The following is a 13,605-nucleotide window of genomic DNA, read 5'->3' on the forward strand; positions in this document are numbered from 1 at the left end:
GCCTAAGCGCTCACAATGATACTAAAAGGGGTTGAGTTACAGTTAAATGTACACTAAAATAGTAAGTAAGGAATTTGAATAATTATAACATGATTAATGAAATGTAAACATGCACAATAACGAACTTAGTAACAAAAGCATAGCGAAATACTCTAGTAGTCCAGGTAAGTTAATTAACTTGAATAATTATAAAATGAGTATTGAAATCTACGAAGAGTTCGAATTCGGAATTTTACGTACATTAACAACATGAACAAGTTACAAAAGCATAGTAAGAAAGTTAACAACGCGGATGTTTCCACTGAGGTGGAAGGATGAACGAAGCATCGTCGTTGTCTCAAAACTTTGCTGTTTCGAAGCAACGATGTAGCTGGCATGTGCGGAGTTTCTGTTCACCTCCCTCACTGCTTCGAAACAGCATACACACACTAACCAACTCTACTTGCCAGTAGATTACTGCTCAGCCTTTGTTCCCCTCCATTATCCTGCATGAAACCGGCCCTTCGCTCCCGAACTGTGGTCGATCGCTTCAATGAACACCGAAGGTCAGCCGACCTCAACCCTATACAGCACCTCTGAGATGCTGTCAAGAGGGATTTGCACGCACTGGACCCCTAATCCAACCAGTCACAGATCAACAGGGCTATGCCACTCCATGTCACTGCTATCGTCAGCGCGAAAGGGGGCGCTACAAGCTATCAGCAATGCATCTCTAACTTAATTGCTCATCTGTGCATTTGGGTCAACTGATTTAGGGCCCGGATGTTCATGACCTAAAAATGTTAGAAATATGTAAGCATTTTTGACCTAAATAACTATTAAAATATGACAATTTCAAAATGTCTTGGTAACATTTTCTAAATCTTCAAAATCTTGCCGCTGTTTAAGTTAACATTATACCGAAAATATAATTTCAAAATCTAGCACATTCAATAAAAAATAGTATTAATTTTAATAATTATACGATATTTTGAATTTATTTTACTCAATCCAGAAGTAACTCAACTCCACACAGAATGAAGCAATTCTCACATTTTTTTTCTTTTTTGCTATTTGCTTTACGTCGCACTGACACAGATAGGTCTTATGGCGACGATGGGAGAGGAAAGGCCTAGGAGTTGGAAGGAAGCGGCCGTGGCCTTAATTATGGTACAGCCCCGGCATTTGCCTGGTGTGAAAATGGGAAACCACGGAAAACCATCTTCAAGGCTGCCGACAGTGGGACTCGAACCCACTATCTCCCGATTACTGAATACTGGCCGCACTTAAGCGACTGCAGCTATCGAGCTCGGTAATTCTCACATTTTGATGGGCGATCAGAAAGAATTATAATAACAAATAACATACATTTTAAAGTTTTTAACTAGGAACGATCCTCTTTCACGCAACACTGACTTGTAACGGGGAGAAAGACCGCTCAACAACACAGTCAAATAATTAGAGTTCAATTTCTATCTCTTTTACCGCATCTCTCTCTGTCTATACAGCTTTCCCTCCTAATTCACATACGTGCATATTTCTAAGAAAGATAACTGGAAGAAATTAAAGACAACAATTAGGAGATGTGAAAAATCCGTCTTTGAGATGACTGCAAGCATGTATACGAAAATGGAATAAAAATATTAAAAATATGACAAAAATACAAAAATTCACGGGAAATAGGACCATACGAAAAATTACCAGAAAAAGACAAAAAATGTTAAAAATCCAAAATATGACTCTATATGACCCGTGAAAACTGCATACTTTTAGTCATCGCAGATAAAATCATAATTAAGTTGTATTTTCCATGGAAAGAATATAAAGAAAATATGATATGTCAAACATCCGGGCCCAAGATATCGTGTGTTGGTCAAAGGGGTGTACAAAGTATTCGGAACGGTTATGATCGGCCGTTTCATTCAAGTAAGTTTGTGAAATGTGTCTGGCCGCTGACCGCGGTGTGAGGTGACCGCTTGGAGGAGGTGATATTAACGTAGGCTTTATGGGGAAGTCAATGGGTTCCTGAGAAAAATAGCCATTTACTGAGGTGACCACTAAGTGAAGGTGGCCGTAAGGGCAGATTTCACTGTAATAATAATAATAATAATAATAATAATAATAATAATAATAATAATAATAATAATAATAATAATAATAATAATAATGTATAAACCATTCAGAATAAATACAGGTGTAAGGCAAGGTGACAGTTTATCTCCACTCCTATTAAATTGCGTCGTGGAGAAAACAGTAAGAATTTGGAATGAAAAACTATCAGCAATAACACTGAGAAGAAAGAACAGGGGTTTTGAAATAACATGTCTAGCAATTGCAGATGATTTTGCCATACTTTCAGAAAACCTTAATGTGCACCAATACAAGTCGATCTCTTGGAAAAATTAGCCAACAGAACAGGTTTAAGAATATCAGTAGAAAAAATCAAATTTATAATAATATAAAAAATGCTCCAGAATTTCTAATGATAGAAATTGGTCGAATAAAGAAGGCAAAGAAATTCAAATACTGTATTTTAGAGAAACAATTCAAGAAAATTGTTTGGAAAAAATCCGCTGTAGAATAAAGGATATACCAGATGGAAAGAGCATACGGTATAACTAAGAATATCTACAACAAAAAGTGTTTATCAAAAAAGCTCAAAAAACAACACTACAACACAGTAGTCTAACCGGAATGCCTATACGCGAGTGAATGTCTAGTACTTAACTTAATTACAAGTTGAATAAATTAGAATTATACGGAAAATACTCTGTCCACTAAGAACTACAGTACTTCGGAAATCAAGAAGTAATGATGAAATATACGGGAACATAGAAAACATAACAGAAACAATGCGGAAGAGGCGATTGATATTTTTGGACATTTATACAGAATGGATGATAACAGGTTAATCAAACAGATCTTCAAATACCTTTGGAACAAAAAGTCAACAACAACATGGATTCATGAAGTGAAGGAAGATTTGGAAAGAAACAACATAAGGGAAGAAGAAGCAACAGAGAGAGAGAGAGAGAGAGAGAGAGAGAGAGAGATTTTTAGAAATAAAGTGTTAAAATGGAAGAATTCCAAGGTCAGGAGGGAAAGAAAACAGACTCAAAATGGTCCGCGGAGAGGAACAGGAGGCGTAGGGAGCAGATGAAGGAGAATTGGAAGAGGAAGAAGGAACAACAAAGGATGAAAGTGGCACGTGGTCCCTAGAAGACCCTAACGGAGGAAGAAGAATAATCCACAACAACTTTTGTGGTTTTGGAGCAGTGGGAACACAGTGAACCTCACTCTACTATGCTTTACGGCGACCATACAAGCTGGGTAGTGTTATACTCACTTTCCAGGGAAGCACTGGTGGTGGCATGTAGTATCCACACCCCAGAGAGTCTGTTTCTTGTACCCCGTGTGGATGTTTGCACGCAATGAATTAACATGGGGGAATTTGTTACCATTTCTTAAAGGCGTCAATCGAACGTAGTAGCAGGCAGAAAAAACGTAGGCAAAGTTCACAACTCCCATCTGAAACAGGTACATCACATAGCAAGAATTAGTACCAAGGGTATTGATGGAATGTTAAGAAGCAGGAAGGAAATATTTCACTGTCTGCAGAAGGTATACAGAACGCCCCGAGAGGACGGGGCCAAACGGTAAGAGGTGATAGTGGCCATTCTAAAGCGAAAACATTATATGAACATATTATTTATATGCAATAGTGTTCGAGATACAAACTGTATTATGTAATTGTCAATTGCCAAATTTTCCCTTTACAACTTATTCTCAAAAATACCTCGACCAAGTTCAATGCATTCTGAAGCTCTTGCAGACAGACGCTGTGTTGCTAATGTCCCTCTCCTTTAATGCCCGCACACGCATTTAAAATATGAACAAGCAAGTCCTCCCTTGCTTGCACTTTTCCCTGTAGACTTCGTTCTTTAACCAACCCCAGGGACCTTGGTGGCCATGCTACATCACATCCGACACAACATCCAGGATAAATTAGATTGAGATACTGTATCACTGCAACAAATGAAATGTACAGACACTGAAGTGCGATACTTTCTGCTAAGCCAACTACGTTAAACATACCATTTTATGAAGAAACGTCACCATGGCAACCGGCTTGGCTACCATGGTCACCTTAGTACAGTACGGTCTGTATCTCGGAAACTGATGATGATGATGATTGTACCGGAGGTACACCCGCCCCGTGCATTCAAAACTAGCGCCTTGTAGAAAGCTATCTAGATGAGGAAATCAAACTCATTTCGGAAATAGTGAGAACATTTCTCAACAGATGTCGCTACTATCAACTTATGTCACGTCCTCTGGGGTGAAGATTAACTACTGTATTAAAATTAATAATTAATTTAATGTTATTTGCTTTACGTCCCACTAACTACTTTTTCGGTCTTCGGAGACGCCGAGGTGCCGGAATTTAGTCCCGCGGGAGTTCTTTTACGTGCCAGTAAATCTACCGACACGAGGCTGACGTATTTGAGCACCTTCAAATACCCCCGGACTGAGCCAGGATCGAACCCGCCACGTTGGGGTCAGAAGGCCAGCGCCTTAACAGTCTGAGCCAGTCAGCCCGGCGTATTAAAGCTCAAGATAAATTTTGTGTGTTAAGGTTTTCAAAACTGGAATGTTTAGTGTTTGTTTTTTATGTTCAAAAGTTATTAACACTTCTATCTCTTCCCGCCAACTTAAGGCGTTGGCTAATGAGAACGTTTGTACAATTTTTTATCTACCAATAAAAGTTTTCTGATATTTATTAAATTAACCAATACGAATAGTGGGTGTGCCAGTACCTTGGCCCAGAGTTTTCTGCAACTTTCCTCTCCGCTACAAAAGCCGAGGGCTGGTGAGCCATACTGTCTTAGTGATCGCTCCCGTCTAGAGTGTATACGTATCGAAGGCAGGGGGAAAGGCTCCCTCGTCCATCTTCGGCAGGTCCACCAGCTCAAGGTAATGACAGTTTCGGCTTAACTATGTGATAGTCTTTGAAAGCTAGCTCGAGGGGAAGGTTTCAAATCTTTAGTAATGTAACTTTTATTTTCTCAAATGTAATTTTCAAACTTTAAATGTAAATTTCAACAAGTCAAAAGAACTTCACCGAAATAAGGGCATAGAGAGTGAGGTACCCTCTTGTATTTCCTCTCAACTTGATCTTGAGGTGACTGTGATTTTGTAACCTTTAAAATCTATCTTGTAATTTCTGTAACTTAAGTATTTTTCTCCATCTTGTCACCTCTGTAGTATAGGCGCAGCCTCTGTAACGCAGGGCCATAAGCCCAAATAGGGTTTTAAGAATCTCTGGTAAATTTCAAGGAGTGCAAGTGTCTGCTTCCTGACCATTTCATTTCCGGCCAGTAACTTTGACCCTTTGTTTTTACCAAAGGCCAGGTAGAATGGGTACTTGTTACCCCTGTTGCACTTAACATAATTCATTGCATTTTAAGGTAATCAGACTGTTGAGCAGTTTAAACAGTGAATAGTTTAATTTTGTTACATGCAGGTTGTGCCTTTGATAAGCCTGGAGCTAGTAAATTTCGAGAATAATCTACTAAAATGTGAATTTGTATAGCAAAGAAGCTCTTCCAGAGATGTAAAACATTGGGAGACCGTCTCCTTGATTGTTCATTGAACAGAGCAGTAGTGTTCAAGTAACATTTGTAATTAGTGAGCTTCAAACTCACGTTGTTAAATTATTGCTATTTGCTTATTCTGGACCTCTCTAAAAGTGTTTTTCAAGCTTAGGAGCTAAATTTTGGCACTTGATTGTTATTTGCTTGGCAAAGTATAAAGTTTTTTTTCTTAAGGAAATGTTAAGTGAGGAATAAAAGTGCCTATTTTTAAAGTTTTAAATCAATCTTTCGATTTTCGCATATCCACCCATTCATGCCCGCACCTTCTTTCACCTCTGTAAACCACAACATTCCCATAACAATGATGATGATGATGATGCTTATTGTTTAATGGAGTCTAACATCTAGGTCATCGGCCCCTAATTGAACGAAATGAGACGAAATGTAATGACAATTCAAAAGTCCAAAATCATCCAGTGACTATAATTCAAAACGTGATGATGATGAATGCATGGATGAATATGATTTTAAGACAATCAGTGGATCCTACCCGCAATGCCCCACCTTCCCTGAAACTATGTTAAAACAATACTATTGCTGACCAAGGGACTGCTTCTAAGGCACATTCTTGAAACGATGATGCTTGATGTTTAAAGGGATCCAAAACCCAGGTCAAAGGCCCCTCATAATTCTACTTATCGCTAGTAAAGTAGAACCATGGTATTTCCCATGTTGCGGTACTAATCAACACTAGCGTAGACTCGCGGTGTTCCACACATTATGGTACTACTCTCAAGTATCGTACGTAGCACAGGTAACACATAAATATGGTGCTTCTCACATAATCGCGCCACTCATAGGCAGCGCAAACCAATGGCGTTCCTCACATAGGTGTACTATAGTGCTATTAAAACAACGCGCGTGTTCTGCCAGCTCCCAGCGTGGTAGTAAGGGATGGCAGTTACTATGGCAACTAGTACACGCCTCCCGTTTAAGCCAATCCCAGCTAGCTCCGTGAGGAGGCCGCTCCCAAGTTCCACGTTGCCAATTGGTATACCGTAGCCAATGTGGCCGGGCTATATAACAGTGACTGTTTTATGTGATATCGTTATCTTTATAGTCTGTTTTACAAATCAGCTAAATATTTATTATGCTATTGTGTTCGTGTTAATAACAGACTAAGTGTATCGTTATCAAGACTAGCATTTTAGTGCAGTGAAAATTTTACATTGTATAATATTCAAAAAATACAATTTATGATTTTTATCGAAAATTGGTAATGCAATTTTTCCAGTTCTAGCATTAAGTCGGCAAAACTGGAAAATGCCTTGAAAAGTTAACATTTGAATTGAAGTACAACAGGTGTATCACTAGTTCTTGCACCATAACAAGGGGGAACAAAAACAATAGTTCCGTTTGGGGCCACAGCGAATAAAAATTTTAATGCATAACATGACTTGTTATTATGTTAATGTTTACTGTACCGGGTGGTACACCTCCACGCCGCTAATTCAAACTTTGCGCCAGTTGAAACCCCTCTACTGGAGGAGGTCTGAACTTTGTCTACTGTGTTAATTTTCAAGTTTCTCAGAAGATGTCACTACTTGGAAATTTTGAAGTTTCTGAACTGGGTCATTTTCGATGTATTTTTGTTTTGCCTGTAGTAAGAAGTGTGGACATTCTCTTCCAGATGGCACTACTGAAGAACTACAATTATGCACCCTAGTGCGAAGTGAAAGAACTATGTTTTTGAAGAAATTTTGTCATCATAAGTTTGTTCTTTGTTAAATTTCTTTCAGTTATTGTTTATGTTGGCAATATTAACCCCTTCTTTCCGCCAGGTTTGAAATTAGCCAATCCCGAATTTCTTTAATTAATTTATGACCAATCAGGTGTATCTTCTTCAACTTGGATATGTTGCTTAACCCTAGCCAATAAAATTTTTGTGGGAGGGTGTTCTCATTCCTGAAACGCCTCGAACTTTCCACGAGGGTATATAAACTGCTGATTTTCGGGTCTCCGCGCCACTTCAGTAACACCTATCTTTGTGTAAAGTACGTAGCAGGGGGCGGGAAGCGCCTCTTTCTTCGGGCAGCAGTTCAGCTATCAGGTAATGGCCGTTTAATAACTTCTTTTCTTGTCAGCTCAGCAGTTTAACTCTCGGGGCAGGTCCGAAGCCTTTCCACCATGTAACTTTTCCCCTAAAATGTAAAGACACTTAGTATCTATTCTATCTTTTAAACTAGATATTGGGATAGAGAGTGCTTAACCCTCTCGAGCTCCCACTCATATTGCATTGAGGTGAACTAATTTTCACAACCGTTTCTTCCCTAACGTAATGTAAATTGTTTCCTTCGAAAAGTCACCTCTTTAGTATGGGATTAGCCCTTGCAGTAACGGCCTAGTGCCAAGTAGGTTTTATATAAAGTGTATTAGGAGTGCAAGAACGCCTCCTCTCAAGTTGGTATTTTAGAGGCCATGTAATATTTCTGTTTCTTCTCTAAATAGGCCTCAGTAGGTTAGGTATTTTTACCCCTGTGTATGTGTCCTTGGAGGACAGCTTGAAGGTGGAATTTGGTGTGGCCTTTGATAGGCTTGAATGTAAGAGCGGGTCGCTCTTTCTTAAAATTTGTTTCTGGATGCCTCGAGGAGGCTCTACTGTGTAATTGGGAGCAAGAGCTCCTGGGCATGATTGGGGTCTTCTGCCCCTTGGTTGAATCTTGTATAGCATAAGGTTGAGCTTATTGCTCAAGAATTATGTGTCTGGCTCTCGGAGCCCAAATCCTGTAATCATTGTAATTGTATATTTTCGAATTGTGTTTCGGCTACTGAGTACCTGTTCTATTTGTTATTTCTTGATCTTTCAAAGAAAATATAACCTTGTTAAATTTTATCTTAACTTTAATTTCGTTTTTGGAGACCTGTTCACCCCCGCACCTTCTTTCACCTCTGCACATCCACGATACTCCGTAACATTTATCATTTTTGGTTTCTTAAAATAATAATTGTACATCCTTCTTCTTCTTTGCTTCTTTCTCATTAAGGTGGACGGGCTTCGATTTTTGGAATTTTGGACAAATTATGTGAGATTTCGGAAATAAGAATTACGATATGTGGTTAGAATACCTAAAATTTTGTTTTTGCTTCGGATTTCAATAAAAAATGGTTCCATAACTAATGATCACAAGGTTAAAGGCACTCGAAATGACAAGGTGAAAGATGAACTTTTACCTATCACAACTCACGTTTCAATTATAACTGGCATCCTAAATTGTGCCGACGCTCATGACAGGGTCCCTTCTTTGTGTATACAAAAAAACTCTTAGGTATTTCTCCTATCCTCACTCGGATTTGAACCCAGAATATTGTGCAGGCAAGTCAAAGTGCCATACTACTGCTGAAATGTATATAAAATGAAATCACTCGTCCGGAGATAGACTGATAAAATACTGTGAGGGAAGGGAATTTATGAGTATGTCTTACGATATTTGAGTTGATCAAATTATTGATGAACCATCTTAGAATAAAAGCATCGATATTTAATGTTATTCTAACGCTCTCATGATCCCCGTACATGGATATTATTTTGAGAGGCATTAATTGTAGTTGTAACACCAGCCGGATCATGTGGCAACTCAGCGCTTCCCCTCCTCTGCTCGGCGCCACGTGCTGAGAGCTCTCAGAACACGCACGTTGTTTTATAATCACGGGTACTGTAAAACCACAGTGAACCAGTCTCTGCTGCTACTGATCACAAACCCGTTGTGTACCTAATATAGTGGCACTACTCGCAAGTGAAGGCGACCCATGGAGTTCCCCACGTGATGGTACTAATCACAAGCAGTTTCATGGTTCTAAGACCATCATCCCTTAGTCGCCCCTTTTAATCGCCTCTTACGACAGGCAGGGGTACCGTGGGTGTATTCTTCGTCTGCGTACCCCACCCAGAGGGGGTTCTCGGAAACTATTGAAAATAAAGCATATGTTCACATATGTTTGTGGTTTAGAATGGCCAATACTATCACCTCTTAACGCATGGCCGGGACCGCCTAGTTCTAATACCACATAGCTGACAAGTCTCACGCCCCCCAGCAGTGCATCAGAACAATTTTCGTTCTGTTTATTTTCCTATGCATGTGTGTAAAGAAAAATGAACCTTAAATACATTATACTGTAGGAGTGCGTAAATACGCCGTGCAAATATACATTCCTAGAGTGCGGTACGCCAAGGTTCATTTTACTTCACATACTAGCATAGGAACATGAACACAAAGACAATTGTTCTGATGGACTGTGTATCCATATGCGGCTGGGAGGCGTGACCAGTCTTAAGGGAAATAATACATGGGAAGAGCGTTGTCAGATACTTCGTATTAGAACTAGGCCATCGATATCTAATCTGTACAAGGTAGTCCTCAATAAATGGTTTTATGAGTACCCTAAAGTTAGAAAACATTGACATTCATTTATGTAATTCTTACCAAAGTAAATGTATTCGCCTCAAAAATCTTACTAAGGTAAAACAATTCTTTACAGTATATACATTGTAGGAATGGTTTAGGACTTGTTCTCCTTTTAGTAAATGGAATGGCGTATGCCGGGAGTGTCCGAGGACATGTTCCGGTCGCCAGGTGCAGGTCTTTTGATTTGACTCCTGTAGGCAACCTGCGCGTCGTGATGAGGATGAAATGATGATGAAGAAAACACATACACCCAGCCCTCGTGCCCGCGAAATTAACCAATGATGGCTAAAACTCACGACCCTACCAGGAATCGAACCCTGGACTTCTGTGACCAAAGGCTAACCATTTAGCCATGGAGCCGGACCTCCTTTTAGTGAGAGCAGGAATGGTTTAAGGGGAGTGAGCCAGCCAAAATTGGGCCAAAAATCAAAATCGAGTTATTGGGCGTTTTTGCATCTTTGATATATTATTATGCCGAAGTAAGGAAAGTACAAACTCAGTCTGAATGCTTCAATTTCAATCAACTCTCAAATGTGACATTTTGTAGCCACACCCTCTATACTATCAGTGACTCGAGTGAAACTTACGGGAAATATACTTGACCTATCTTGACTATCTTTCTGAAAGCACCCAATACTTGAAGGAGAATGTTTTGTTCGTATTATTAGTAGCATTTGGAGACAATTGAAAAACATGTGATGTCTCTAGCCTATAGCGGGAAAAGTTTGTTTACTTCGTCCGTGTTTCGTTGTGCTGATGTATTGTGATTTTGCCACTTGTACTGGCATTCTGAGAAGAGCCTGTTGTAGTGTCTCTAATCATCACTTCTGAATGTTATACAGCAGTATCGTTCGAATGATAAAAGCCTGGTAAGCGCAAATTTTCTGGAAACTATCGGAGTGGTTTCTCAAGAAAGGAAGATGTCGATGAGGTTATGGTAACAGAGGCTAAATCTACACCATTCGCATAAATAAAGCAGGCAGAATGGAGGAAGAAATTGGGAAGTATTCAAGAAGGACGGTAATAAACAAGAAGAGGTCCAGAGAGGATGGGGAGAATGAAGTAAGATTTCTGTTGCAAAATTTTGAAGTCATTTTTCTCAGTTCGACATTTCTCTAATTCTTGGTATAGATTTCTTTTACACTATTAATGCTACAGGAATGACATTTCTACAACTTGTTCTTACATTACAGAGCTACAAAAATAAGAAGTCAATTTTGTATAAAATGCACACTTTTCAAAATGCGGTAATTTAAGGGTTTTTTTGGAACAAAATATGACTTCGGGGAAAAAATATCCCGGCAACTAATAAATATTTTCAAAAACTGCTTCATATTCTTGTCAAGGAATATTCAAGCTAAAATTGGTAGGAGTTTCAAGTTAATATTTTTGCTCAACTTAAAGAAAATGGTACCTGAAAATTGGAAAATTAAGTAGGGCGAGATAGGGCAGGCTTAGTCTCCTTAAATATCGCATACGGGGTGAGGAAGGAGAGCTGTTAGCTCTAGCGCCTGACATTCAAGAGTCGTCATGATCGTCGCCACTCCCTCTCAGAGATTGAGCTTTTCAAAACTAAGGATTTTCATTTTCCTCGAGCTCAGTGTAATGTGAACAGAATTACAAGCTCAGTGATATAACTGAACGCTCACAATGCTATTGTGTGCCCAGTTTATAATCAGTTCTAATGCTACTTGGTATGCATTCATTATTTTTAACATCCTAAACAGAAAATAAGTAGCTAGTATTATTTATGAAAGACATACTGAACCCATGACCTTTGTGCCCTAAGAACATTATGCATAATGTAACAATTAAATTAAAAGTTGGATTCTTGATAGCATGGATTTGACACGTGACGAGGGGGTGATTACCTTCGGTCCCACGCTCTGGGGTACGTGACGTCAACCACACGTGTCGACGGCGGAAGAATCTCAAGTCATTTTTATGAACTATTTCAAAGCGCGTGTACATGGCGTGACCACGCCAAGTCAAAAAAAAATATAGTGCCTATCAAAGGAGGTCAATCATCTCACAAATCGAACCCGTAAAATTTTTAAATGTCCATGAACACTACCGCCAGAAATGTAGCAAGCATGTAGTCACTTTCAAAACTCTTGAAATTACAGTTTAGATAAGTCAGAAAATTTAGAGAAATTTTCTTGGCGGCAAAGGGAGAGATTCGAAGAGAGGGGGTAACTGCTATAAATATGAAGGGACGCCATGACGAAGCTTCCTTCTCCGGCATTTGTGATACAAAGCGGACGAAAAATTGTTGAGCTGCTCTGCGAAATCAAACCAACGAAAGTAGACTGAGTTCAACTGCAGATTTTAGCCATTGCGGCTAAGTCTTGACTCCATGAGGAGATAGTTTTCTTGAGTGAAATAACTGTACCAGATAGGACGGTCAAAGTACTGAATAAATTCTAATGTGATTAAGTAATTCGTGTGCGGAAATAATTATAGTCCATCGTGTGCGTTCAAGCAAACAAGTGAAGGGTATTTTCTTTTTTTTAATGCTTTATTCCAGGAAACCTGAAGAAATAATAATAAATGGTGAAGCCATGAATGTAAAAATGGCTAAATAAAATGCCAGGGTCGCAGGTGAGCCCTAAGACGAATACTGGCATGAAGACATGAGGTAGGTGATTTTCCATCTTACTACCTCTTATATCCTGTCTCGTGATTTCTTAAAGTGTATTTGAATGGGGATATACGACGCAGTGGTCACCCTACTAAGTTTTGTAAATGTGAGAGTACGACTAAAAGAGTAATTTGTTTTATTTTCCACTTGGATAAATTTTTGAAGTCTTGCGAGTGCCGTAAAATGTTGTTAAAAGTTATTGAATAGGGTTCCGAAGTGATACCACGTCCAATGTAGATCGTCATCCGTGTGAGTGTACTGCCTATATTTTGTGATGTCAAATTAAGATGTTCATTCGACGTAAAATTCTTCTGTCTGCAATTTGACGTTAATAATAATAATCCATGGTCACTCATTTTCAATCGAGTGGAAGCGCGCTGTCGGATGAGAACCTAGGGTGATGAATTTGGTCACGGAGAGAAACGTTTTTATTTAATGCCCATTTTTAACTGTGTCTGACTGACAAATAAAAGATCTAGTAGAATGTTTCAGTCATTTCTCGTAAAAATCAAGTTATTAAATACGATATCATTTATGCGAAGTTATTCATGATTAATGCATTGTGCGATATTAGACGTCGGGATTTCTAGTGGGGATTTTATTCCAGTTCTTGGTCGATGATAATTGTGGAGCTGGGAAACAGAGGTTAGTTTTGTGAATCAGGTTGGACCTGTCATTGAAGCCGGGACACGGAAGCCCGAGGATTGTTTTATATGAGTTGAGATGAGATGTGCGAATCAGGTTAGAGTCCTGTCATTTGAAGCCGGGACATGAAAGCCCGAGGAATATTTCATAATGTTGAGAATGGAAAGAAATTCGAAGAAATCCATAGCGGTATAAATTGGCAACGCGTATAATTAGTGTGGGCATCTTGAAGCATAATCTGTGCATTTTGTTGGTTAGAATATCGTATTTGTTTAATTATGTC

At 39.1% G+C, this 13,605-nt stretch overlaps 1 protein-coding gene across 7 annotated transcripts in view; it reads right to left on the reverse strand.

The window, feature by feature from the left end:
* Window positions 1-13,605, reverse strand: part of LOC136881088 (uncharacterized) — a 525,856-nt gene that overhangs the window by 138,160 nt on the left and 374,091 nt on the right. For all 7 annotated transcript variants that reach the window (XM_068229307.1, XM_068229305.1, XM_068229302.1 and 4 more), the window contains exon 5: window positions 3,326-3,507. In XM_068229307.1, coding sequence (XP_068085408.1) covers window positions 3,326-3,507 — 182 coding nt within the window. The remainder of the gene's footprint in view (window positions 1-3,325; window positions 3,508-13,605) is intronic.

This window comes from Anabrus simplex, chromosome 9 (genome assembly GCF_040414725.1).
Source record: "Anabrus simplex isolate iqAnaSimp1 chromosome 9, ASM4041472v1, whole genome shotgun sequence".
Lineage (NCBI taxonomy): Eukaryota > Metazoa > Arthropoda > Insecta > Orthoptera > Tettigoniidae > Anabrus > Anabrus simplex.